The following is a 27,504-nucleotide window of genomic DNA, read 5'->3' as shown; positions in this document are numbered from 1 at the left end:
AATTAGAGGGAAGCCCATAGAATTACTTTGGGACACAGGAGGGTCCCGCACTACCATTAATTCCTCCACTACAGCACAGGCAGACACGTGGCCCACCACATCCACAATTACACTCAGCGGATTTACAGGTCACTCACAGCAGGGACACATTACAGCCCCTGTATCAATCCAACTAGGGAACATCTCCACCAGACACCCCGTTGTGTTAGTTAATCTGCCCCGCACAGCAGAACACATACTGGGTATTGACTTTATGAATGCCCACATGAATGCCTGTCGTTCGATCCAGTCAATCAGTGTGTCTGGAGAATGGCAAAATCGGACAGAGCACCCGCAACTCTCTCAGTAGGAGAGTATGCGAACAGGATTAGCGTAGTAGGCGACTATTGTTTTGACCCGACCACGCTTAGCACGGACAAACAGGTTAGGGCAGTTTTGAACACACAGGACAGCATTTGCCATTCACCGGCACGACTGCGGCAGAATGACTGGACAAGTTCAAGTTACTGGACCTGACCCGAGACCACAGAGACAGTACCGATTTCCCCTAGAAGCAGAGGGAGAAATTGGAAAAGTTATAGAGAGCTTATTAGAGCAGGGTGTACTTAGGACAGTAGCCTCAACTAATAATGCACCTATTTGGCCAGTGAGGAAGCCCGACGGATCATGGCGTCTGACCATTGATTATCGGGAACTCAACAAAGTAACCCCAGCAGTAGCCCCCACGGTAGCAACAAGTCCGGAGACCATGCTCAAGCAGGGACTCCACTCCAAATATTTCACGGTATTGGACATTAGCAACAGCTTCTGGTCAATCCCATTGGCAAAAGCGTGCCAGTACAAATTTGCCTTCACATCTAAAGGACAGCAGTATACGTGGACATGCCTCCCACAAGGATCCCACAATTCACCCTCCATTTTCCACCGACAGCTGGCAAATGGATTAGCAACGTTTTCCCGACCCGAATGTCTGGTCCAGTATGTGGATGACCTATTACTGCAGACAGACACCAAGGCAGAGCACATCACGCTTCTGTCCGAACTCCTAGAAATTTTACAAGAGATTGGATATAAAGTTAACCCCAGAAAGGCCCAAATATTGAAGAATCAAGTGATGTATTTGGGTACAGTCATCACGCACGGCAAACGTGAGATCGAGTTCAAAAGAATTGACTCGACCGTCAAATTACCCCAGAATGTTTCAGCCCACCGGTCGTTTTTAGGACTGGTTGGGTACTGTCGGAACCATATCGATGGTTTTGCGACAAAGGCAGCCCCACTTTCAGACCTCCTTAAGAAAGGAGCCCCTTGGGAATGGCTTCCACAGCATACAGAGGCTGTGGAAGAGTTAAAGAAAGCCCTCAGCGCAGCACCCGCGCTACAAATTCCAGACCAGCTCTCCCCCTACGCAATAGAGGTAGCTAGCACCGATCTGACCCTCTCGGCCGTGCTCCTTCAGGAACGGCACGAGCAGCTACGACCAGTGGCTTACGCCTCACGACTTTTAGACCCCGTAGAACAAGGATTTTCAGCCTGCGAGAGGCACCTACTAGCAGTATTTTGGGCAGTTCAGTACTTCTCGTACATTACCGGACTCAATCCCATCACCATTTTGACCGAACACACCCCCACGCAGTTACTTTTAGACGGTCGACTGAAGAACGGTTCAGTGAGCCAGATAACAGCAGCAAGATGGACACTACTGTTACAAGGACGGGACATAACAGTTAAACGGACCAAAACACACACATTTTTAGCGGACAACCTCCAATATCCAGGACAACCCCATGATTGTGAAATAGTAGCACCTCTACACAACACAGGACCATTCATTGCTATGACGCCCCCCCCAGGAAGATAGGGAATCAAGCCAGAGCCCCCAGCACACAGACACGTGTGCCCCACTGAAGATATATGTGGACGGTTCATCCACAGTTTTAGATGGCGAACGCATCACTGGATGCGGAATTTATGTTGAAGATGCGCAGGGTCGCGCACTAGAAGAGATTGCGTTAAAGTTACCAGGTCACTTAGGCGCGCAGGCAGCAGAGCTCGCGGCCATTGCGTATATAGTGGACCACCCAGATTTGTTCCCCAGCCCAGCAGATATATACTCGGACAGTTTATATGTATATAACAGCCTAACAGATTTTCTACCCCTGTGGAGGACACAAGGTTTTGTCTCCGCAGACGGGAAGCCCCTTCCATCAGCCCCATTACTCCGCCATATCCTAGAGAAGGCAAAGGATAGGATGTATGGCATTATCAAAGTTAGAAGTCACCATAGGTCATCCCCCTCTGGAAATGTAAAAGCCGACGCACTGGCAAAAGCAGGTTCCAGGCGAGGTCACTTTTGGACACCCCCAGCTAGCACACCAGCTAGCGCCCCTGTGAGTGCAGTTCAGGTCTCACAGACAGAGATAGAAGATTGCAGGAATGGCTATAAATATGTTCTGGTGGTCATAGATACCTTTACCAAATGGGTAGAGGCATTCCCTTCACGCACCAACACAGCAAAGACAGCTGCAAAGATCCCGACCCACCACATCTTTACGAGATGGGGACTCCCCAGAAGTATAGAAACAGATCAGGGATTTCATTTTACAGGACGGGTCATGTAGAACGTCCTGACCATATTCGGAATCAAACAAAACTTTCACATTGCGTATCACCCCCAGTCAAGCGGGATAGTGGAACGCATGAATCAGACTCTAAAATCAACCCGTAGGAAAATGGTACAGGAGAACAATTCGACTTGGGATTCAGTGCTCCCATTCGCACTAATGTTCATAAGAAATACAGTTTCATCATCTACAGATCCATACAAGGGTATGAGATCCGGGAGAAGAGGAGGACTTAATGTCTGACTCCCGACACGGCAACCCCTTTGCGACCCTGTTCGCAGAGAATGAAAAGAAGTGAGGTGTCCAGATGATGTAAAAAGAGGAACCGCTTGAGAGAAGCGCTGTCCTTTCTGATGGAACCTGCACGTATGTTTGTTTGTATGTTAACTGTTTGATTTGGAGATTGGCCACTTACTTTTCAGCTGAAAAGCTTGTGACCACCTCACATGCACGTTAGTTTGTCCGCCGATATTTCTGAGAACTTCATTCAGTTGAAATGTCCTCTGCTGAACCGATAGCCAGAATGGCAATTGCCAGCGCAAACAGGAGCGGGGATAGCGGGCACTCGGCATTGTTCCCGTGGCAGCTGAATGTTTTTGGAGCTGGTGGCATTCAGCCACATGCTCGCTGTATGAGCGCTGTACAGTAGCTTCACCCATGTAGTGAAACCTGCTCTGAACCCAAACCATTCTAGCACCTTCATGAGGTACCTCTATTCTACTCGATCAAAGGCTTTCTCAGCTTCCACGGAGAAGATCATATAGAGATATATATTCATCAAGGCGACTGGGGAAGATCTATAAGTATATATATTCAACAATTCTACAGGGGCTCCTTCCAGGGTCCTGCTTACCATCATGTACCCCGCCCCCGTCCCCCGGTTCCATCACCCTGCTCGTCGCCGTGAATGATACAGTCCTGTTGATTAGTATGGCCACTCCCTTTGTCCTGGTGTCAAAACAAGAATGAAACTTTTGTCCCACCCAGCCCTTCCTTAGCCTCAGTCAGTCCCTCTCTCTTAGGTGTGTCTCCTGTTGGAAAGCTACATCCACCCTCAGATTCTTGAGATGAGAGAGGACTCTGAATCATATCACCGGCCCCAAGAGATCTCACGTTCCATTTTACTAACCCCCACCCTTCCTCTGGGGTTAACCACATCACCTGTGGTCCTGGCGCTGGTTCTTCGGGGCCTGTACTTGCTCACGGACTATTCAAGATGGGCGCCGACTACTTCCTCTTTTTCACCATCTCCATGCTTTGTCTGCTGCAACCAGCGCTCTACCCCTCCCCCCTGCTGTTTCTCCCCGTAACCCCTGTCCTTGTGCGCCCCTCTCCTAGTCCGCCCTCCCCCCTTGGCTTTAACCCCTTCTCTGCCACCCGATCCCCCCTCTTATTGTCCTTTGTTTCTCCTGAATTTGTTTTTCCCCTCCCTTCTGCCATGCGCTCTCTCCATCCGGGAGGCACGCCGCAGCCTGGTCCAGTGCTGTACACCCGCCTACTCGCTAGTTCCCCTATTTAACCCTCGTCTACTTCTCTCCCTCCCGCCCCCGCTTTCACCACATCTTTGCCTGTGTTCGCCCTGCCACTCTCGTCTTTTTGCCCGCTTTCTGGCCATTGCCCTCGACCATTGTTTGCCCAGTCCATTTTTCCGGACAATCTTGTTGGCTTCTTCCGGGACGTCAAAGTAATGTTCCTTACCCTGGTATGTAAATCATAGCTTAGCATGCGAAACCTCACCCCACTTTTGTACAGGGTGGATTTGGCTCTGTTGAATTCAGCTGACGTCTTGGTGCAAGTGGATGGAATGTCCTTTCCATCAGCACCTTCTTGCGTTCTTCACCCACCTCAAGATCTGCTCTTTATCCCGGTACCTGCGGAGCCTTGCGATTATCTCCCGTAGTGATTCCCTCGTTCTAGGCCGCTGCCGAATAGACCTATGGGTGCGGTCTACTTCTGGGGTCTTGGCGAAGCCCTCCTTGCTGATCAGCTTCCTGAGCCTCACTGGTAAGTACTTGGTGGGGTTCCTCCGCTCCGTTCCTTCCAGCAGCCCAACAATTCTTCCTTCATTTAAGTTCCCTTCTTAAAACCTACCTCTCTAATATCGCCTTTGTGGCCTAGTTTCAAGCATTGTTTTGATTCCTTAATAGCACATGGGCGTTGCCAGATAGGTCAGCAATTATTGCCCATTCCTAATTACTCTTGAGAAGATGGTGGGGAGCTGTCACCAAGGCCCATGTGCTGCAGGAACACGCAAAGTTTTGTAAGGAAGGGAGAGCATAGAATCATAGAATACCTACAGTGCAGAGGCCATTCTTATTATTATTATTTGGCCCATCAAGTTTGCACTAGCCCTCCAACATCCGTGGACAATAAGGGGCAATTTATCATGGCCAATCCACCTACCTGTTATACATCTTTGGACTGTGGGAGGAAACCAGATCACCGGGAGGAAACCCACACAGACACAGGTAGAAAATGCAAATTGCACACAAGCAGTCGCCGGAATTGAACACAGATATCTGGTGCTGTGAGGCAGCAGTGCTAACCCCTGCGCCCCCCAAATTCTGGATTCTGGCTCCTGCAAGGTGTTGAATTAAAGGGGCTACATGAATATACGTAGTTGTTGTGCAGATCATTTTTCTCAGCCCCTTTTCTTTCAGCCCCACTGCCTCGTTCGGGGCAGCCCCCAGAGTTGCAGCAGCTCCCATAGGCTGCAGCATGTCCCAGGGAAGCGTCTCGCGGGCAGGACGCCCTGAGTGACGTCGGCAGAGGGCCGGCGCCGCGCAGGCGCGGCGCTTGGAAGCTTCCAGCAGCCGGGCGTCGAGCGGGCCGCTGGCGTTTCTATGGCCAGTTACATCCACGTCCCCTTTGCGGTGCCTGCCGTCCCCAGCCTGCACATCACCGTCGATCAGCAGGACGTGGAAGCCGGCTCCAGGCGCCTCATGAAAGAAATGAGGCCGCACTGGGATCCGGCTCAAGTTAAACTGAAGGTAAATTATTGGTATGGGCTGGGGGCGTGTCTGCGCCGGCGGTCTCTCCAATATGTAGAATGTATTATAATGGAGCAGGGGTGGACCTGGATGATGGTGACCTGAGGCTTCATCTCTTCCCCCCCCCCCCCCCCCTCTAAAATTCAGTATCTAACTGCGTCATCGACATCCTGTGGCTGCCAGGCTGTGGTTGTTGGGGAGGGGAACTCGAGTCGAGTGTGGGGTCTGGGGGTGGAGGTCGGGGTTGGGACATTGGGGGAGGGGGATTCGCACACCCAGGTTTGAATCTCAGGATCTGGCAACTGAAATATAAACAATGGTGATGGAAGGTCATCGACCTAAAAAGTGTTAACCCTTTTACTTCCCCCACAGCTGCTGCCTAACCCATTGGAGTATTTCCAGTTCTTCCCCCCCCCCCCCCCCCCTTTTATTTTCAGATTTCCCGCAGTATTTTGCTTTGTAATCAGGTGTCCTATCTTGCCAGAGCATTGAATAACCCGAACGAGGGCTAATGTCCTTACAAGTGTCTGATTAGGGCTCTTCTGATTAAGGAGCTATGCTCTGTAAGCTAGTGATTCCAAATAAACCTGTTGGACTTGCCCACCCCAGTCCAACGCCGGCATCTCCACATCATCAGCCCTAATGAAAGCACAGATGGCATCCTTTAAGATTTGTAACATTGCTGCATTTTTCTCCTTGTCCTCCCTGCAGCTATTTTTCATCAATCGTAACATTTCATAGTCGGAGAGTTGCACAGTGCAGAAAAGGCCCATCAAGTCTGTACTGACAATAACTAACCCTAATCTCTTGCTGATCTCCAGTTACCAGCATTTGCCCCATATCCTATGGGTGACATGGTAGCACAGTGGTTTGCACTGTTGCTTCACAGCTCCAGGGTCCCAGGTTCGATTCCCACTTGAGTCACTGTCTGTGCGCAGTCTGCAGCTTCTCCCTGTGTCTACGCGGATTTCCTCTGGGTGCTCTGGTTTCCTACCACAAGACCCGAAAAACGACGGACATGCTTGTTAGGTGAATTGGAATTCTGAATTCTCCTTCTGTACCAAAACAGGTGCCAGACCGTGGCGACTAGGGGATTTTCACAGTAACTTCATTGCAGCATTAATGTAAACTGACTTGTGACAATAATAATAAAGAAGACTATGATCTTTCAAGTGCTTATCTAAGTTTTTTTAAAGGTTGTGTGGTTTCCAGCCTCTACTATCTTCCCAGGCAGCGCATTCCAGATTCTCACCACCATCTGAGTGAAAATCTTTTTCTTAAATCCCCACAGAATCTCCTGATCCTCACCCTAAAACTATGACCCCTTGTGATTGACCCCTCAATCAAGGGGAACTGCTGCTTCCTGTTTGGCCTGCCCAAACCTCTCATAATCTTATACACCTCAATTATGTCCTCACTCAGCCTGCTCTAAATCTCTGATCTCCAGGTAACCGTTGTCCAAGGTGGCCTTCAGGACAACACAAAATCACCGAGCAGAAACCTATAGCCAAGCTCCGCACCCATGAGTGCGGCCTCAACCGGGACTTTGGATTCATGTTGCATTACATTCATCCCCACCATCTGGCCTGGGTTTGCGGAATCCTAAAAACTGTCCTGTCTCGAGACAATTTACACCTCTTTAACCTGGGGTTACCCCTCTCTCTGGAACTGTAAAGACTTAATTACCTGCAAATGTTTGCATTCAAAGCATTGTCTTGCATCATTGACTTTGTCTATATATATATATATATATATGTCTCTGGAACATACCTCTTCATTCACCTGAGGAAGGAGCAGTGCTCCGAAAGCTAGTGATTTGAAACAAACCTGGTGGACTTTAACCTGGTATTGTCAGACTTCTTACTGTGCTCACCCCAGTCCAATGCTGGCATCTCCACATTGTGAAAAAAACAATCCAAGCCTATCTAGTCTCTCCAGCTCAGATGCTCCATCCCAGGCAACACACTGGTGAATCTCCCCTGTGCCCCCCCCCCCCCCCCCTCGCGTGCCTTCAGTGAGGTGACCAACATTGCACACGGTACTCCAGCTACGGCCTAGCCACCGTTCTGTGCAGCCCCATCATAACCTTGTTGCTCTTATATTCTATGCCACGACTGATGAAGGCAAGTGTCCCATGGTTTAGCTCACTGGGCTAAATCACTGGCTTTTAAAGCAGACCAACCAGGCCAGCAGCACGGTTCGATTCCCGTACCAACCTCCCCAGACAGGCGCCCGAATGTGGCGACTAGGGGCTTTTCACAGTAACTTCATTGAAGCCTACTCGTGACAATAAGCGATTTTCATTTCATTTTTCATATGCTTTCTTAACTACCCTTTTCATGTTCTCCCCGTGTGCTCTGGTTTCCTCCCACAGTCCACGGATGTGCAGGTTCGGTGGATTGGCCATGCTAAATTGCCCTTTGTGTTCAAAAAGGATAGGTGGGGTTACTGAGTTATGGGATAGGGTGGACAAATGGGCTTAGTGCTCTTTCCAAGGGCTAATGCAGGTTAGATGGGCAGAATGGTCTCCTGCACTGTAAATTCTATGGTCCCCTCCCCCTGCCAAACTAGGTTAAACTCCTCCCCAAAGCACTAACGCACCTTCCTACCTGCCTGCAATAATGTTTGTCCCAGTGTGCTTCAGGTGTGAACCATCCTTCTTGTACTTGTCCTATCTTTCCCAGAAATGGTCCCAGGGACCCCAGAATCTAAAACCTTCCCTCCTGCACCAACTTTGGAGCCACACGTTCATCTGCCCTATTTTTATACTCACTGGCTCGTGGTTTCGGGAGTAATGCAGAAGTCCTGCTTTTTAATCTACCACCTAACTCCCTGAATTCTTGATGCAAGACCTCATCCTGCATTCTGCCTATATCTTTGGTTACCAACATGAATCATGGCATCTGACTTTTCACCCTCTCCCTTTAGGAGCCCTGTAGCCGTTCAGTGACATCCCTGTCCCTGGTACCAGTGAGGCAGAACACCATGCTGAATTCACATCTTTGGCCGCAGAAACCCCTGACTAATGAATTCCCTATGATTGTTGCCCTTTCTTTCTTCCTCCTCCTCCTCCTTGCACTAGAACATAGAACATAGAACAGTACAGCACAGAACAGGCCCTTCAGCCCTCGATGTTGTGCCGAGCAATGATCACCCTGCTTAAACCCACATACCCGTAACCCAACAATCCCCCCAATTAACCTTACACTACGGGCAATTTAGCATGGCCAATCCACCTAACCCGCACATCTTTGGACTGTGGGAGGAAACCGGAGCACCCGGAGGAAACCCACGCACACACGGGGAGGACGTGCAGACTCCACACAGACAGTGACCCAGCCGGGAATCGAACCTGGGACCCTGGAGCTGTGAAGCATTGATGCTAACCACCATGCTACCGTGACTCTTCTCTCTCCGTCTCTCTTGTCCGAACCCCCTCCCCCTTCCTCCCTCCCTCCCTGTACAGTCAAGCTGCTTGTGGTACCAGAAGCTTGACTCTGACTGCACTCCTCTGAGGTACCTGTGCCCTCAACAGCTTCTAAAATGAAATACCGATTTGCAGGGGACTCCTGCATGACCCACCTATTTTTCCTGGACTGTCTGGTGGTCACCCATTTCCTTTTTTCCTCTTGTCACTTGAGCTAAGGCGTGACCACCTCTCTAAACATACGATCCATGTAACACTCAGCTGCGTGGATGCACCACAGTGTCTCCAGCCGCTGCTCAAGCCATGAAACCCGGAGCTGCAGCTTCTGCAGCTGGGAGCACCTCCCACACATGTCATCTGGGACACTGATAGGGTCCAAGATTCCCCACATGTGACAAACCACATATTTCACTTGGTTATCCTCACTTCACATGTCTTTAAAAAATTTACGCCTTAGACTAGAACACATCGAGAAGTAATACTTTTCCCATCAAATAATACATTTTTTTAGCTTCAGCTATTTAGACACACATTCTGATGAGTTATTCACCAACCAATCAGCTTCTAGTGAGTGAGGGCCCTTTCCTCCATTCCCAGTAGGGTCCCTCACTGGTCAAGTGCTGTCCGCTACTTAAAGGTGAGTGAGGGCTCCAAGCCTCACGCTCCCTTTATCCTCTGCCTCCAGTAGACTGTCCCTCGTTGGTCCGGTGTTCTCAGTTGCCCAAAGATGAGTGTTGTCTGTTGTTGCCTTCCGCGGTGCTGTAGTCTGTGTCCTGCTTGGTTTACCACTGATTTTACTATCATTCCTATCTACCCTATTGTTGCTGTGGAATTAGAAGCACAACTTCCTGTCTCTGAACTATTACTGCTGGATCCCCCAACAGTCGAGGCTTGGCATCTTTTTGTGCTGACGTTTGGAAATGTCATCTGCAGGCATGGTCATAAGCTTCCCATTCACTGTGACAAAATCCAGCTCCATCTTTCCACCACCTTTTATTTTTTCACTGCCTGTGTATCAGCCTGTCAAACAGGCAGCAATTTTCTTCAATTAATTTTATGTACAGTTGACATTGATTTGCATCCTTGCATCCTCCTGTGGCTTGCTGTCCAGTTTTTTAAATATGTCTAGGTGGAATGACTTGGGAGCATTGTGATGTTAAAGACAGTACCGAAATACAGTTTATATACGGTGAATATTAACTGGAGCTTTGATGCACTCTGAGGCTGAACTGTGCCATATCCTGTCCTGGCTGACCAAGGGGGTTTCTTGGTGATTCTGATAACGGTTTCCCTGTGAACTGAAAATGGACTAATTTATAATCATTATTGCATTCCATTGAAACAAGCCAGAGAATCATCTGCAAATCCTCGCTGGTCAGACTGCTTGTCCGACTTGCAATACCAGATGTGCAGAAATTTCCTCCAACTAAATATTGGGAAGACTGAAGCAACTGCCTTGGACCACACCACAAACTCTGTTCCCTCGCTGTTGGTGTCTTTCCATGGCAAGTCTTTGAGGCTGAATCATACTGTTTTCAGCCATAAACCTTTCCGACCACACAACTACACCATCATCAATGCTATTTCCAGTTCTTTGATATTACCCACCGTTGCTCATAGAATTTACAGTGCAGAAGGAGGTCATTTGGCCCATCGAGTCTACACTGGCTCTTGGAAAGAGTGCCCTACCTCCACCCTATCCCCATAACCCAGTAACCCCACCGAACACTCAGGACAATTTGGACACTAAGGGCAATTTAGCATGGCCAATCCACCTAAACTGCACATCTTTGGACTGTGGGAGGAAACCGGAGCAACCAGAGGAAACCCACGCACACACAAGGAGAACATGCAGAGTCCGCACAGACAGTGACCCAAGCCAGGAATCGAACCTGGGACCCTGGAGCAGTGAAGCAATTGTGCTAACCACTATGCGACTGTGCTGCTCATTTAACTCTTAGCCATCGCTTTGTTGTCTCCATACTTGCATATTTCATTACACACCTGACCAGTCTTGCGAAATGTTATCACCCAGATTCTGTTGTTCCTGTTTTTTTTTCATGGGCTGTGGGCATTGCTGAAAATGCCGCTATTTGTTCCCCAGCCCTAATTGCCCATGAACTGTGGATTGCCACACCATTTCAGGGGGCAGTTAAGAGTCAACCACATTGCATCAAGTCTTGGTCACACAACAGCTCTCCTCACTGACCTGCATTGGCTCTCGGTTAAGGAACATTTCAATTTTAAAAATTTCATTTTTATTTTATAATACCTCTGTGGCCTTGCCCCTCCTTCCCTCTAATCTTCTCGACCCTTACAAGCCTCCTGGTTAACTGTACTCCTCTAGTTCTAGCCTCGAGCATCCTGATCCCCCTCCTACCCCCTTTGCTCCTTTTAAGATGCTCCTTAAAACCTAACTTTTTGGTCAAGCTTCTTTCATTTGATATATCTGTGGCCCTATATAATCAAATTCTTTTTGACCCTTTGTAAAGTGACTTAGAATTATTATTTTTTTTAAAATAATTTTTATTCAAATGTTTCAACAACACATTTTCTCCCAACAATAAAATAAACAAGGCATCGAAGAAACAGAAAGAAAAGCCCCTCCCCCAATACAAAGCAATAAATTAATAACAAAAAAAGAAAGTAACAAGCATATAGTTGCAAAAACAAACAAACCCTTTAACAGACCCATAACCCCCCCCCCCCCCCCCCCCCCATTGCTGCTGCGATTGACTGCTCCCTAACACTCCGCCAGGAAATCAAGAAAAGTCTGCCACTGCCGAAAGAACCCTTGCGCCGACCCCCTCAGGGAAAACTTGACCCTCTCCAATTTGATGAACCCGGCCATGTCGTTAATCCAGGATTCCGGGCTCGGGGGCTTTACGTCCCTCCACTGTAAAAGAATCCTGCGCCGGGCTGCTAGAGACGCAAAGGCCAGAACACCGGCCTCTCTCGCCTCCTGCACTCCCGGCTCCGATGCTACCCCAAAGATAGCGAGCCCCCAGCCCGGGGGTTCCACCCTGGAACCGACCACCTTGGACAAGGTCCTCGGCACCCCCTTCCAGAACCCCACCAACACCGGACACGCCCAGAACATGTGGGTGTGATTCGCCAGGCCTCCCGAACACCTCTCACACCTCACTCCCAAAGAACCGGATCAGCCAGGCCCCAGTCATATGCGCCCTATGCAGCACCTTCAGCTGAATTCAGCTGAGCCGTGCACAAGAAGAGGACGAATTCACCCTTCCCAGGTCGTCCGCCCAAGTCGCCTCGTCGATCTCCTCCTCTAGCTCCTCCTCCCACTTCGCTTTCAGCTCCTCCACCGAGACCTCCTCCCCCAACTGCATCACCTGATAAATTGCCAAGATCCTACCCTCACCGACCCACGTCCCCGAGAGCACCCTATCCTGCACCCCCTTTGGTGGCAACAGCGGAAACTCTGCCACCTGCCGCTTAACAAACGCCCTAATCTGCATATACCTGAAAGTATTCCCGGGGGGGAGACCCCACTTCCCCTCCAACTCCTCTAAAGTCGCAAACTTCCCGTCGAGGAAAAGGTCCCCCATCTGTCTGATGCTTGCCCTATGCCAACTCAAAAACCCACCATCTATTCTCCCTGGTGCAAAGCGGTGGTTGCCCCATATCGGGGTCCAAACTGAGGCCTTCACTTCCCCCCATGCCGCCTCCACTGCCCCCAAATTTTGAGGGAAGCCACCACTACTGGACTCGTAGAATACCTTGCCGGGGGGAGTGGGAGCAGGGCCGTCACCAGTGCCTCCAGACTCGTGCCCACACAGGATGCCACCTCCAACCTCTTCCATGCGGCACCCTCCCCCTCCATCACCCACCTACGAATCATTGCCACATTCGCAGGCCAGTAGTACCCGCACAGACTGGGCAACGCCAGTCCACCTACCTCCCTGCCTTGCTCCAGGAATACCCTCCTCACTCTCGGGGTCTTGCGCGCCCACACGAACCCTAGAATACTCTTATTAACAATCCTAAAGAAAGCCTTCGGAATCAAGATGGGAAGACACTGGAAGAGAAACAAAAACCTCGGGAGCACCGTCATCTTAACCGACTGGACCCTGCCCGCCAAGGAGCGTGGCAGCGCATCCCACCTCCTAAACTCCTCCTCCATCTGTTCCACCAGCCTCGAAAAGTTTAGCCTATGTAGGGCCCCCCAGCTCCTAGTTATCTGGACGCCAAGATATCTAAAGCTCCTCTCCGCCCTCTTCAACGGGAGCTCCCCATCTCCCTCTCCTGGTCCCTCCTGATCCATAAACCCCCTCAGCACTGTGGCTGCCGCTGGCCTTTTGCCCATCTTAGACCTCGAAAGATCCAGAGCTGGGTCCAACACAGTATTAAAATCCCCTCCCAAGATCAAGCCCCCCGTCTCCAGGTCCGGAATCCGGCTCAGCATTCGCCGCATGAAACCTGCATCGTCCCAGTTGGGGGCGTACACATTAACCAGAACCACCCTCTCCCCTTGAAGCCTACCAGTCAGCATTACGTACCTGCCACCACACTCGACGCCACAAACGACAAGCTCTTACCAACTAAAATCGCCACCCCTCGATTCTTCGCATCTAGCCCCGAGTGAAACACCTGTCCAACCCAGCCTCTTCTCAGCCTCACCTGATCCACCACCTTAAGGTGCATCTCCTGGAGCATAGCCATGTCCGCTCCCAGCCCCTTCAAATGCGCCAAGACCCGGGACCGCTTCACCGGTCCATTCAGCTCCCTCGGCTCACCACGTGCCCGCAGAACCCCCCAGGCCCGTTCCCCACGGTGGCAGACCTCCCCTTCGGCCCCTCCAGCAGCAACCCGGTACCCCCCCGTCTCTCTTCTCCTCTCGAAGTAAAGCTGGCGATCTTTATAAGTGACCCAGAAGCGAGCCGGCTGTAACAGGCCAAACTTCACCCCCTTCTTGTGAAGCACTACCTTCGTCCGATTAAAACCAGCCCTTCTCTTCGCCAGCTCCGCGCTCCAATCCTGATAAATCCGGATCTCTGCATTCACCCACCTGCTGCTCCTCTCCTTCTTCGCCCATTTCAGCACACACTCACGGTCAACGAAGCGGTGAAAACGGACCAGCTCCGCCCCAGGCGGCTCGTTCAGCTTGGGCTTCCTCAACAGCACTCGATGGGCACCCTCCAGCTCCACGGGCCCCTGGAACGACCCCGCACCCATTAACGAGTTCAACATCACGGCCACATAGGCCCCCAAATCCGAACCTTCCAGCCCCTCCGTGAGCCCCAGGATCCGCAAGTCCGACGGGAGCGGTTCTCCATCTCCTCCATCCTCGCTAGCCATTTCTTGTGGAGTGCCTCGTGCGACTCCACCTTCACTGCCAGGCCTAGGATTTTGTCCTCGCTCTCCGAGGCCTTTTGCCGTAGCTCTCGGATCTCTGCACCCTGAGTCGCCATAAGCTTGTCCAGTGAGGCCTTAAACGGTTCCAAAAGCTCAGCCTTCAGCTCTCTGAAGCTGCTCCTGCGCCCACTGCTGCCACGCTGCCGGTTCCCCGCCCGCCGCCATCTTGTTTCTCCTGCCTCGCAACTTTCTCTGCTCCAAAGCCGATTTTTTTAACCGCTCTGCTCCTGGTCCAGTCCATCCACTGGCAGGTAAGCGCAGTGGATGTGTTCCCACATGGGGAAAAGTCCAACCAGCACCACTACGTGCCCTTAAAAGAGCCCAAAAGACCGAGAATAGCGGGAGCTACTGAACGTGCGGCTTAGTTCCGCATCACCGTAACCGGAAGTCACTTAGAATTATTTTTACCATCTGAAAGGTACTATGTACAAGTTGTTATAGCTGAGTGTCGAGGAACTAACAGGACTAAGAAGAATCATTGTCTAGTATCTCGGTTGAAGAATTGTTGGTTGTGCTCTGTCCTACTCCAGCAGAGGATATCCACCATGGATCTTTAACAAAACAGAGAATGCTGTAAAAACTCAGCAGGTCTGGCAGTATCTGTAGGGAAAGAAAATAGAGGTAATGTTTCAAGTCTGTTTGACTCTTTAGATCTTTAACATCTGGACAGACTTTTTAAACAAGCGGATCTTGGTTGACAAATTCACCTGATATGGTCTAACTGAGTTCTGACGCCCTGTTAGGAACCTGTTGGGATGGGTTTGTTCAGGCAAACCATGTAAGAACAGAATGTTTAAGCCATTGTTTTATTACATTTGGATTTTCACTACAAACTATCCAGTAATTTGTATTCTTGGGAGTGGATTGCAGTTGCTAAAAGTCAGCTGCTGCAGGAGTACCACTTTTGTTTCCTTAATATCCATTCCCATGCCACTTTTTAAAATTACTGATTGTAATCAGTTATCAATCAAGAGCAATTTAAATATATATATATATATATATATATATAAATATATATATATTTTTATAGAATATTTAGAAAATATCAATCAAATAAATCACCCCACCCCCAATCCCACCCCCCTAGCTTTTGATGGTGACCAGTTCCTTGAAATATATGACATATGGCTGCCATCCTGTATAAAACCTCCCAATCAAACCTCTCGACGTGTATTCAATTTTCTCAAAGTACAAAAATGCCATGAGATTCCCCCAGTCCCTGCCGAAGCACTGGGTGGAGAAGATGACCTCTACTCCAACAGAGGGCACCTGCGAGCAATCAACGATATCTGTCCCCGCTCCAGCAGGTCTGACACCCTGAAAATTGCCTTTAGGGGACCAGGCTCCAATTTCCTTTGTAAGATCGGCAACATGGTGCTGAAGAAGGAACCCCAAAAGTTTGCTCGCTTAGGACATGCCAAGAATATATGTACATGATTTGCTAAGCCCCTCCCACACTACTCACGCCTGTCATTTTTTAAAAATTTAAATTTAGAGTAACCAATAATTTTTTTTCGAAATTAAGAGGCAATTTAGCACGGCCAATCCACCTAACCACATCTTTGGGTTGTGGGGTGAAACGCACGCAGATACGGGGAAAATGTGCAAACTCCAGACGGACAGTGACCCAGGGCCAGGATTCGAACCCGGGTCCTCAGTGTCGTAGTCCCAGTGCTAACCACTACGCCACGTGCTGCCCTTCACACCTATCTTCTACCCCCTCAATCCTCAATTTATCCTAACCGATGCACCACATTCCGTTGTAAGAGCCCGAGCCTTGCACACAACAAGGTGGCATTCACCCTCAGCCGGGCTTCAAACCACACTTCCTCCTCCTCCTACTTGTCCTTAATCCCCTCTGACGCCGCTGTGTCCACTGCTAGAACCCTCCCATAAACTCCGGTAGTACCCTCCTCTTCTGCCCCTGCCAACGATCGCACCCTCTTCACCAAAGATGGTGGCGACAACACCTGGAAGGCCGGAAAAATCTTCCTAGCAAAATTCTGAACCTGCAAGTGTCCGGCAGCATGGTAGCACAGCGGTCAGTACAATTGCTTCACAGCTCCAGGGTCCCAGATTCAATTCCTAGCATGGGCCACTGTCTGTGCAGAGTCTACACGTTCTCCCCGTGTCTGTGGGTTTCCTCCGGGTACTCCGGTTTCCTCCCACAGTCCAAAGATGTGCAGGTTAGGTGGATTGGCCCTGCTAAATTGCCCTGAGTGTCCAAAAAGTTTAGGTGGGGTTACTGGGTTACGGTGGGAGTATGGACTTAAGTGAGGTACTCTTTCCAACGGCCAGTGCAGACTCGATGGGCCGAACGGCCTCCTTCTGCCCTGTAAATTCTATGAACCACCCTGACCACACTAACCCCTACTCCTCTAACTATCCCAGACCTGCAAACCGCCCCTCCAGGCATAAATCCTCTATTACTGTCTCCCCCTTCTCCTTCCAACCTCTAATGCTGGCATCCAATCTAGCTGGTTCAAACATATGATTGTCCCTAATTGCAGTAACGAGTGTCCCTCCCCCCACCTTAAAATGCTGCTGTAATTGCCTCATATTTTTAATGTGGCCACCACCACCGGATTCCCTGAAATTCATCTGGGAGCAAACGGCAGCGGAGTTGTCAGTAACGCCCGCAACCATGTCCCCTTACACGACCTAGCCTCCATCTTCACCCATACTGCTTCCTGATCCCCACACCAACCCAGCACAACCTCCCTGTTTGTCGCCCAGTAATAGTACATCTGGTTCGGCAGCACCAAACCCCAGACTGCCAGTCGCTCTGTCGGATCCTTTGGTAGAAACACTGGCAGGCATTGGAATAAAAAGATAAACCATGGCGAAGTATTCATCTTCACTGATTGCACTCGCCCAGCAAGAGACAGAGGGAGATTGTTCCACATCTGCAAATCCACCTTAACCTTACTTGCTAAACTCGTAAAATTTAACTTCCGTAGCACCCCACCCCCCAATCCCGAGGCACCTGAACCCTAATTATCTAAAATGAGAGCTTGTCAAACAAAACGGCAGTACCCCCAAGTTCCTCCGTGGAGTAACCGGAAAACATTTCTTTTTCAAATTCAATTTGTGCCCAGAGAAAGCTCCAAACGTCCTTAACAACCCCATTATGTCCCCCATTGTGGGAACTCCTCCCCCCCCCCCCCACATTATCCTCCTCCACTTATCTGAATTTCTCAATCTGATGGCCAATGGCTCAATCGCCAATACGAATAGGAGGGGTTTTGGGGGTGGAAACAAACCGCACCCATGCCTCATTCCTCTTTACAACCGAAAATAACCTGAGATAACATTATTCGTCTGAACACAGGCCCTTGGTTCTTTATACAACGGTTTGACCCATGACACATACTTGCACCCTATCCTGAACCACACCAGCATGGCAACAAGTACCCTCACTCTACCCTATTAAAAGCCTTCCTGCATCCAGCGCCGTTATCACTTCTTGTGTCCCCCCCCCACTTCTGCCTGAAGAGAATCACATTCGGTAGGTGGCACACGTTGGAAGATAATCGCCTACCATTCACAAAACCCGTTTTGTCCTCTATAACCACCTGCGGGAGACACCCCTGCAACCTGAATACCAGCACCTTTGCCAGAATCTTTACATCTATATTTAACAATACAATTGGCCGGTATGACTCTTGTCCTTTTTCAACAAAAGTGAAATGGATGTCTGGTTCATTGTCTCTGAGAGTGAGCCCCCTCCCGCCCAATAAAATCTCCCCCCCCCAATAAAATCTACCGGAAACCCATCTGGCCCTGGGACCTTCCCTGACTGCATACTCAGTAATGCCGTCCTAACATCCTCCATCAAATGGCTCTTCCAACTCTTAACGATCTTCCTCCTCCATCCTGGAAGACTCTAACCCTCCAAAAACTCCCACCATGTCCGAATCATCTTCCCAACAGCTCTGAACTGGACAAGCTCTTAAAACACTTCAAGCACTCTGTTCACCTGCACTGGCACCAGCCTCCGCCTCCCTCCCGCCCCCTTGAACCTGGATAATTACCCAGGAAGCAGCCTGCTTCCACTACTGGCTCCCCGCAGACAGCTTCTCTTCTCCCCTTTGCCCGTCTCAACTGCTGCACTGCTTCATTCGTGGACACCAGATCAAATTGCGTCTGCAACAGCTTCCTACTAGCCAAAAGGATTAGGATCTTCCAAATACTTCCCCACCATCTCCAATATCTCATTCTACAACTGCTCACGTTCCTCTCTTTTCCTATCCACTCGCACCTGACATGCAATTGCTTTGGCTCTCACCATCGCCTTTAGAGCCTGTCATACTACCGAGCGCGAAACATCCCCATTCTCCCTACATCTGCTCCTCCGTAAAATGCAATTTATGTTTTTTGATTTCTGGGCTGCATGGTGGCAAAGTGGTTTGCACTGCTGCCTGTGGTGCTGAGGACCCGCGTTCGATCCCCGCTCTGGGTCACAGTCTGTGTGGAGTTTGCACATTCTCCCTGTGTCTGCGTGGGCTTCATCCCCACAACTAAGATGTGCAGGTTAGGTGGATTATTGACGCTAAATTGCCCATTAATTGGAAAACAAAAATTGGGTAATGTAAATTTATTTAAAAATTTTTTTTTCTGATTTCTTGATTTGGATAAATGCCTGGTTTGTTTCCAAGGATTTCAGATTTAAAATTGAAAAATCCATATTGTGTGCTCAGAGGTTGGGAATAGACTGAAGTTTTTAGCATTTGTCAACCGTTCAATATGAACAACAATAATTACTGGGGAAATTTCAAGATCTGGTAGCTCCGCAGAATGGTGCATGCTTGATTGTATTCGTTGTCACTTTTAATGGGTAATACTAGAATATGATCAGAATGGAGAATATTAGCAGAAGAGTACCTCATGTTTTGCGATGAGTTATTTACCCAGTGGAAAATATTTTTTTCTTGTCTTAAATCTTTATTTTGATTCAACAGGTATTCACAGAGGGTATTACAAACAAACTTGTTGCATGTTCTGTTGATGATTCACTCGATGATGTTGTTTTGGTGAGGGTATATGGTAACAAGACAGAGTTATTTGTCGACCGTGAAAATGAGCTCAAGAGTTTTCATGTCCTGCATGCTCATGGCTGTGCACCGCGACTGTATTGCACCTTTCAGAATGGGTTCTGCTATAAATTTATAGAAGGCAGTGCATTGGATCCAGAACACGTTAGGAACCCATCCATTTTCAGGTATGCATATTTCTTAATTTTTATAAATACCTGAAAAAATAAAGAAAATAAATATGATCAATTTTGCTATTTCACTGTGTTTATGATGTAATTTGAAGAGGCAGTTGGGACACTAACTTGAAACATTTCAGAGTTCAATTTTAGAGCAGATTATTTATTGGTTGAAGCTAGATTGGCACAGTGGTTAGCACTGCTGCTCCACAGTGCCAGGTACCCAGTTTTGATTCCGGTCTTGGATGACAGTCTGTGTGAAGTTCGCACATTCTCCCCTTGTCTGCCTGGTTTTCCTCCAGATGCTCCGGTTTCCTCCCACAGTCCAAAGATATGCAGGTTAGGAGGTTTAGCCATGGTCAACGTGTGGGTTTACTGGGATAGGATGGGGGAGTGGGCCCAGGTACAACACTCTTCGGAGGGTCGGTGCAGGCTCAATGTGCCGTGTGGCCTCCTTGTGCACTATAGGGATAATAAAGTAGGTAAAATGCTCTTCTAGGGGCAGCACGGTGGTGCAGTGGTTAGCACTGCTGCCTCATGACGCAAGGTCCCAGGTTCGATCCTGTCTCTGGGTCACTGTCTGTGGAGTTTGCACATTCTCCCCGTGTTTGCATGGGTTTCGCCTCCACAACCCAAAGATGTGCAGGGTAGGTGGATTGACCACGCTAAATTTCCCCTTAATTGGAAAAAATGAATTGGGTTCTCTAAATTTATAAAGAAAGAAAAAAAAATTGCTCTTTGAGGATATTGTACTCTTTTCTTGTAAGATGCTTGACTTCCTAAGATTCCAATGTACTTTGTTGTACATTTGAAGAGCTGAACACAAGTTATGTCTTGGTCTGGAAGTGAGTAATTATTTAAATGGTGCAAATTAAATCAAATATGTTCCCATTTGCACTTGACAGACTGTATCAATTATTTAGATAGATGCAACTGTTTCCTTAAATGGCAAGGAAAGTCCAGGGGAGTATTTTTTTTCATTCATGCCCCCTTTTTTTAAACTGAAGAAAATAATGATCTTAATGGGTATTTTTCTTTTTTTTTAAAAAAAGTCCCAGGCCTAGGCTTGGAGATTTATTCAGTCATACAATCGGGGGGGAAAAAATAAATAATATATGCCGAGAGCGTGCTTTAAGGTTTTAGCTGTGAAGCGCGATTACTGAGTGGAAGGGAATATATACCCGAAGAATGTTTATGCTTATGCTGGTGCTCACTTAAGTGTAAAAACTGAGTTTTTAAACTCTCTATTAAATATGAATGGGTACCTTGTTTTAAATCATTAAAATGTTTCTGTGAACAATTTAGAAATGACAATCTGGGGCAGCGTGGGGCTCAGTGGTTAGCATTGCTGCTCCACAGCGCCAAGGACCCGGGTTCAATCCTGGCCCCAGGTCACTGTGGAGTTTGCACATTCTCCCCGTCTCTGTGTGGGCTCACCACCACAACCCAAAAAGATGTGCAGGGTAGGTGAATTGGCCATACTAAATTGCCCCTTCATTGGGGGAAGAAAGAATTGGGTACTCTAAATTATTTTTTGTTTTAAAAATAAAATAATGACAATCTACTGATTAAATATTCTGCAATTTTATTTCGGATTTGATGTTGATTTAAAACTTCTTGTGAAAGTCTCCTAGTGACATGATTACAGAAGTTAAAGTTTAACAACAAGATGTATATCCAATTCAAAGATGACTAGATACATTGCAGTATTCTGATTCTTTATTGATGTGAAAATTTAGCTTTTTAAATGGTAACAGTTCATTCTGGTCTACGAAGTTCCTTTCTCTGTCTTCGTCAAATTAAACGGGAAGAGACTGAAGGGTTTTTTATATTTTGAAAATAGCACTGACTTAGAAGTGATTTCTAAAGAATGTTCACGGTAGTAAGTGAATGCATTTTTAGGTTGCAAAATAGTGCAGTTTTTGGTTTAATTTGGCTCCATTTAAAATGTCATTCTTTACTGTGTCTCAGGCTTATAAGCAGACAGCTCGCAAAGATTCATTCAATTCATGCTCATAATGGTTGGATTCCCAAGCCAAATCTATGGTTGAAGCTCGAAAAATATTTCACTCTTCTTCCCAAAGAATTTGAAGATGAATGCTTGCATGCAAGGTACAATTTATTCAATAAACTCAAATTCTGTTTTGTAATCTGTATTACAGTAACATCAATTTTGCAATTTGCTTCCATGGATGTCTATGAGCAAAATGTAACTGAGGCAAGTGAGATGGTGTTCATCAGTGCTATGTCTGATTTTTGCAAACAGCTCTGATGGCTATGATTCTCCAATTCTAGTGCCTTGTGTATCCCTGATTTCCATCACGTTATCTTGCAGCTATCCAGGTCCCAAGCTCTGGAATTCCCTCAGTAAACCTCAGTATTTCTCCTCCTCAAAAGCTTTTCTAAACTCTTTTAAGTGCCTTATATGTCATATTTTGGCTGATGATGGTCCTGTGAAGTGCTTTGGAGCATTTTACTATGTTAAAGGTGCTATATAAAGACAAGTTGTTGCATACTGGGTCTACAATACGTGAAAATCACCAAACCAGCAAATCATATTTACAGGCTGAAACTATAATTCTAATTTTCGAACAGATAAAGTACAAAATTACAAAGTTACAAAAAATATAAAATCCGAGTTCTTATACTTCACTGCTGTACAAAAACATTTGGAATACTGAGTCCTTTCTTAAACTTTTTATTGTAAGTATACACCTGTGATCAGATTACATCTGTTTACTAGGTCAAATGAGTTAATCTGCATTCTTGCGGACAGGAATTCACTATTCTCGTGAAGAAATATTGTTTCCATTTGATGTGCTTTCGTCTTTGATGGGACATAGGTGTCTGGCCAACATTTGTTGCCCACCCCAAATTGCCCTGAACCGAGTGGCTTGCTAGGACTTTTTGAGGGCAGTTAAGAGTCAACCACATTGCTGCTCTGAAGAAGACTCATGCGGACTTGAGACATTAACTGTGTTTCTCTCTCTGCAGATGCTGCCAGACCTGAGCTTTTCCAGCATTTTCTGTTTTTATTTCACATTATAGTGGATCTGGATTCACATGTAGGTCAGACCAGGTAATGACAGCAGATTTCATTCACTAAAGGACATTAGTGAACCAGATGTTTTTTATGACAATTCTTGATGGTTTCATGGTCTCATTACTGAGACAAGCTTTTTAATTCAAGATTGTATTTATGGAACTTAAATCCCACCAGTTGCTGTGGTGAGATTTGAATTGATGTCCCCAGTCTATTAGCTTGGGCCTCTGAATTACTGGCTCGGTGACATTACAGCTATGCCATCATCTCCCCTAGTTAACCCAAATTAGTTCATACTTATTCACATTTCCTAGCAAAATTGTGTTGAGGATGAAACTACAATCTTTAATGCATCATAGAAAATTGTGTAGCAATTGCAGTTTGTGGTGTTGAAAGTGTTTGTGATATAGTAACTGCTTTGACTATTAAAATTCTACATAACTACAGATATCTGTTCTGATTGAATGTAGAAGCCTTGTGAGGGAATGATACAAAAGCAAAATAGTGCAGATGCTGGAAATCTGAAATATAAAAAGAAAATATTGGATAAACTCTGGTCTGGACGTGCAAGCGAATATTGCTTTACTTGAAATTAGTATTTGGGCCCTTGAACAGTGAGGAAGGAGGAGGTGAAGGGACAGGTATTGCACCGTCTGTAATTACGCGGTGGCACAGTGGTTGGCACTGCTGCCTCATAATGCCAGGGATCTGGGTTCGTTTCTGGCCTCAGGTGACTATCTGTGTGGAGTTTTCACTTTCTCCTCGTGTCTGCATGGGTTTCCTCCCACAGTCCAAAAATGTGTAGGTTAGGCGGATTGGTCATTCTAAATATCCACTTAGTGTCCAAAACGCTGGATTGGTTTACGAGGTAACGGGATAGGGTGTGAGCCTCTGTAATGTGCTCTTTTCAGAGCGTTGGTTCAGACTCGATGGATTGAATGACCTTCTGCACTGTAGGGATTCTATAATTCTATGACAAAACGGAAGGTGCCGTGGGAAGGGGATGTGTAGTTGGGGGCGATGGAAGTGTAGATTAAGGTGTAAAGGAGGGAGTGGTCCCTACGGAATGCTGACGCTGGTGCGATTGGGGGGGGTGGGAAGCAATGTGTTTTGTGGTCGCATCATGCTTGAGTTGGCGAAAATGGTAGAGGACGATCCTTTGAATACAGAGGCTGGTGGGTGGCAAGTAAGGACAAGGGCATGGTTCTGGTAGGTATGGGAAGGGGTGAGCGCAGAGTTGTGGGAAATGGGTCGAACATGGTTGAGTGCCCTGTCAACTACAGCTAAGGTGGGAGCCAGAAGTGTCATTTTGGAAGGTGGCATCATCAATGTAGATGAGATGGAGGCGGGGAAACTGGGATGGAGCCCTTATTAGGAAGCAGGCTGTGCAGTGCTGTAGTCAAGGTAGCTGGGGTAGTTGGTGGGCTTGTAATGAATATTGATGGTCAGTCTATTACCGGAAATGGAAACCAAGATCAAGGAAGGGAAGAGAGATTTTTTTAAAAAATTCCAAACATTTTATGTTCCAGTACAAAATGCCCCTCCCCCACCGGGCTATTTGTTACTTGTTCTTGAATTTTGCTTTCTCTGAGCATTGACCTTCATTCTCCCTTTAACACATTCTGCTATCATGTCTTTGTGCCATTATCAGCACTGTTAGCTCTTCATGCTGCTATTAACGTTTCCTCTGTCTCATGCTAAACACATCTTTGCAATCACTCCTCATTCCCACTTTATCACTCACCTTCTGCTCTGCTCCACCTCTTCGACAGCATATAATCCATTGCATTTCTCCCCCTCTTTACCGCTGAAGAGTCATTTGGACTTGAAAGTGAACTGTTTCTCTTCACAAATGCTGCCAGACCATTTAAGTTATACTTAGCATATGATGCGGTTACACAAAGAAGACTATTTAAACTCAAAGCTATGGGGATTCAGGATAACCATGGGAATGGATAAGAAATGGAATCGAGGATAGAAAGCAAAACATGCTTGTTTGTGGAATTACCTCAAGGTGGTGGATGGTGCTGAGTTATGCTTTATAGCACGATCTTGACCCATTGCAATTTTTGCAAATTTACATTGGTTAACATTGCATTCAAAATCTCCTTGCAAAATAGTCAACTTTGCATCTGCTAAGGACAGTGGAATTGGCAAAAATTCAAATTATGAAATAGGAAGAAGGGCAGCTGAAATTCCATGCAGCCAAAGGCAAAGTATTGCACACACAAAACAAAAATAGACAACTTGGGCAGAGTTTCTGTTAGTTTGTGCTAATTTAATTGGCACAGTTAAGGTGAAATCAGATGGTTGAATCAGTGTAAATGATCAAGAATTTTAAAGATAAGTTACCAAGCATGAGTTCAGTTTCTGCAAAATTTATCACTGGTTTAAACATCCTTTCACTTGAAGTCAAAGATGGCTCTATCCCAAATTGAACTAATGAGGATTGGTGAGTTTTCACTATTTTCAGTTATTCAAGGAAGCTCTTTGCATTGAGCTCACTTGTTTTTTTTTAAATTTAGAGTACCCAATTGTTTTCATCCAATTAAGGGGCAATGTAGCGTGGTCAATCCACCTAACCTGCACATCTTTGGGTTGTGGGGGTGAAATCCACGTAAACATGGAGAATGTGCAAACTCCACATGGACAGTGACCAGGGCCAGGATTTGAACCCGGGTCCTCAGCGCCATAGGCAGCACTGTGCCATGTGCCGCTCCTGGAGCTCACCTCTTAATGTGCAGGTTGTTTTGAAAAAGCATTTGCATCTTAAAATGTTTATTTAACTGAGTATAACAATGAAACCAGCAAATAGTTCAAAAATAACAGTTTTGAGGTAAGGGTAATTTTCAGTGTCTTAAAATCAGGTTACTCTTAGGTGGAGGAGAAGACACAGATATTTTGTTGTTAAACCCATTTTCAGTGGTTTTTACAATTCAGTAACAAGTGACCACTCTAGGTAAGTAAATATTTTTAATTCAATCAAGGTGAACATTTTTAATGCAAGGAATAAAAGCAAAACTATAACTTTTGATTGCTGTGGTTCATGGAAGATTCTGGGTTAAATTCTGGGTAAATGGCTGCGAGATAGCCCACAATCTCAATCTTCTACCAATGTTGGTAGAGGAACAGTTACCCGCCCACAAGCAGCAGATAGTCAATTGATCCCCTTAATTGGCGCTGAGGTACCATGCAGGCGCTGACTGGAATTTTCCATTTGGGCGGGCTCCCCAATGAGATCGAATCCCAGTTGACGAATGAAAGCAGCCTCCCGGCAGTAGACTGAACATAATTGATGACCGGCAGTGGAACAACGGAGGGAAGAAGCTGGAAAAAACCCACGAGTCTTAGACTTCAGCAACAACTTGCAGATATATAGTACTTTTAATCCAATAAAACATCCTAAGGCACTTAAAAGGATTATAACACAAAATATGATTGCATGTGACTAATGGAATTTTGTGCAAGGAGGGCAAGGGCACCAGAGTTTTCAATGACCTCCAAAGTTATGGCGGGGAAATGTGGGAGGCCGACCTGAGGTACATTAAATTAATCAAGTCAACAGGTGACAAAGGCATGATTGAAGGTTTCAATGGCAGAATAGGTAATGTGGGGCAGAATCTGTAGGCAGCCTTCTGCCAGTGCACATTTGTTGTTGAAAGCTCGTCTCGAGGTCAAATACAACACCAAGTTGCAAAACAGTTTGATTCCGCCTCAGAGAGAGGGATAAAGTTAGTGGTAACGGAATAGTGGGGAATTGTGGTGGGCCCAAAGGTGCTGGCTTCAGTCTTTCCATTTTCAATTGAAGGACATTTTTGCTCTTCCAGTATAAGATGACAGATGAGCAGTCTGACAATTTAGAGGTGGTAGTTGAGTGTTATCAGCATATGTGGAAACTGACATCTTGATGTTACTGAGGGCTGACATGCAGATGCGAAATAGGAGGAGTCAAGGAAAGCACCATGGGTAGCTGTGGAAATGGAAAGAAGAGCCATTGGTAATTGTTTTGCTGCCATTAGATAAGAATGGAACACGGTAAGTTCAATACCGCGTAGCTGGACAACAACAGATAACCTTAGAGGGGTGATGGTCAACTGAGTCAAAAGGCTTGGCGCAATGGTTAGCACTGCTGCCTCATGGCATCGAGTCCCAGGTTCAATCCCAGCCCTGGGTCACTGTCCATGTGGAGTTTGCACATTCTCCCTGTGTTTGCGTGGGTTTCGCCCCCACAACCCAAAGATGTGCAGGGTAGGTGGATTGGCCACACTAAATTGCCCCTTAATTGGAAAAAATGAATTGGGTAATCTAAATGATTTTTAAAAACTGAGTCAAAGGCTGCAGATTGGTTGAGATGGACAAAGGGATAGTTTGTCTTTGTTACAGCCAATAGGATGTCATTTGTGACCATGATGACTGTTTTGATACTGGAGCGGAAACCTGATACGATGATTGAAAGATGGATGTGAATTTAGGAGGAACTTCGATTAAAGATGCCCAATGCAGAACAGCAACAGAATGAAGTACAAAGCCCAAACGGAATTTGAGTTAGGAAGTTACAATCAAACTATATGTTGTTCTGGTTAGACTACCTTGAATGATCCATGTCTGATGATCAAGACACAGGGAGACTTGAGTGCCCTAAAGACAACATAAACAAGACATAACAAAACTTGGGATTTTCAGTTTGAAAAGGAAGAAGTTATCTGCTAAAGCTGTATAAGATAAGTTCTTTTTTTAAGTATGTGTATTGACGTTTTACATAAAATATCAACCAACAAAAGCGCAACAGTACAAATCAAAAAATTACAAGCAAATGTAAGACAAAAACACAT

The 27,504-nt window shown here is 46.9% G+C and overlaps 1 protein-coding gene across 4 annotated transcripts in view; it reads left to right on the top strand.

Annotated features, from left to right (window-relative positions):
* The first annotated feature begins 5,394 nt into the window (after window positions 1-5,394).
* The window catches only part of etnk1 (ethanolamine kinase 1), a 102,300-nt gene continuing 80,190 nt past the window's right edge, over window positions 5,395-27,504 (top strand). For all 4 annotated transcript variants that reach the window (XM_038811032.1, XM_038811033.1, XM_038811035.1 and 1 more), the window contains exons 1-3: window positions 5,395-5,614; window positions 19,379-19,638; window positions 21,601-21,741. In XM_038811032.1, coding sequence (XP_038666960.1) covers window positions 5,468-5,614; window positions 19,379-19,638; window positions 21,601-21,741 — 548 coding nt within the window. In that variant the 5' untranslated portion in view covers window positions 5,395-5,467. The remainder of the gene's footprint in view (window positions 5,615-19,378; window positions 19,639-21,600; window positions 21,742-27,504) is intronic.

This window comes from Scyliorhinus canicula, chromosome 11, assembly GCF_902713615.1.
Source record: "Scyliorhinus canicula chromosome 11, sScyCan1.1, whole genome shotgun sequence".
NCBI classification, from domain to species: Eukaryota; Metazoa; Chordata; class Chondrichthyes; order Carcharhiniformes; family Scyliorhinidae; genus Scyliorhinus; species Scyliorhinus canicula.
The sequence above is the reverse complement of the archived record's forward strand: the minus strand, read 5'-3'. Positions and strand labels throughout refer to the sequence as shown.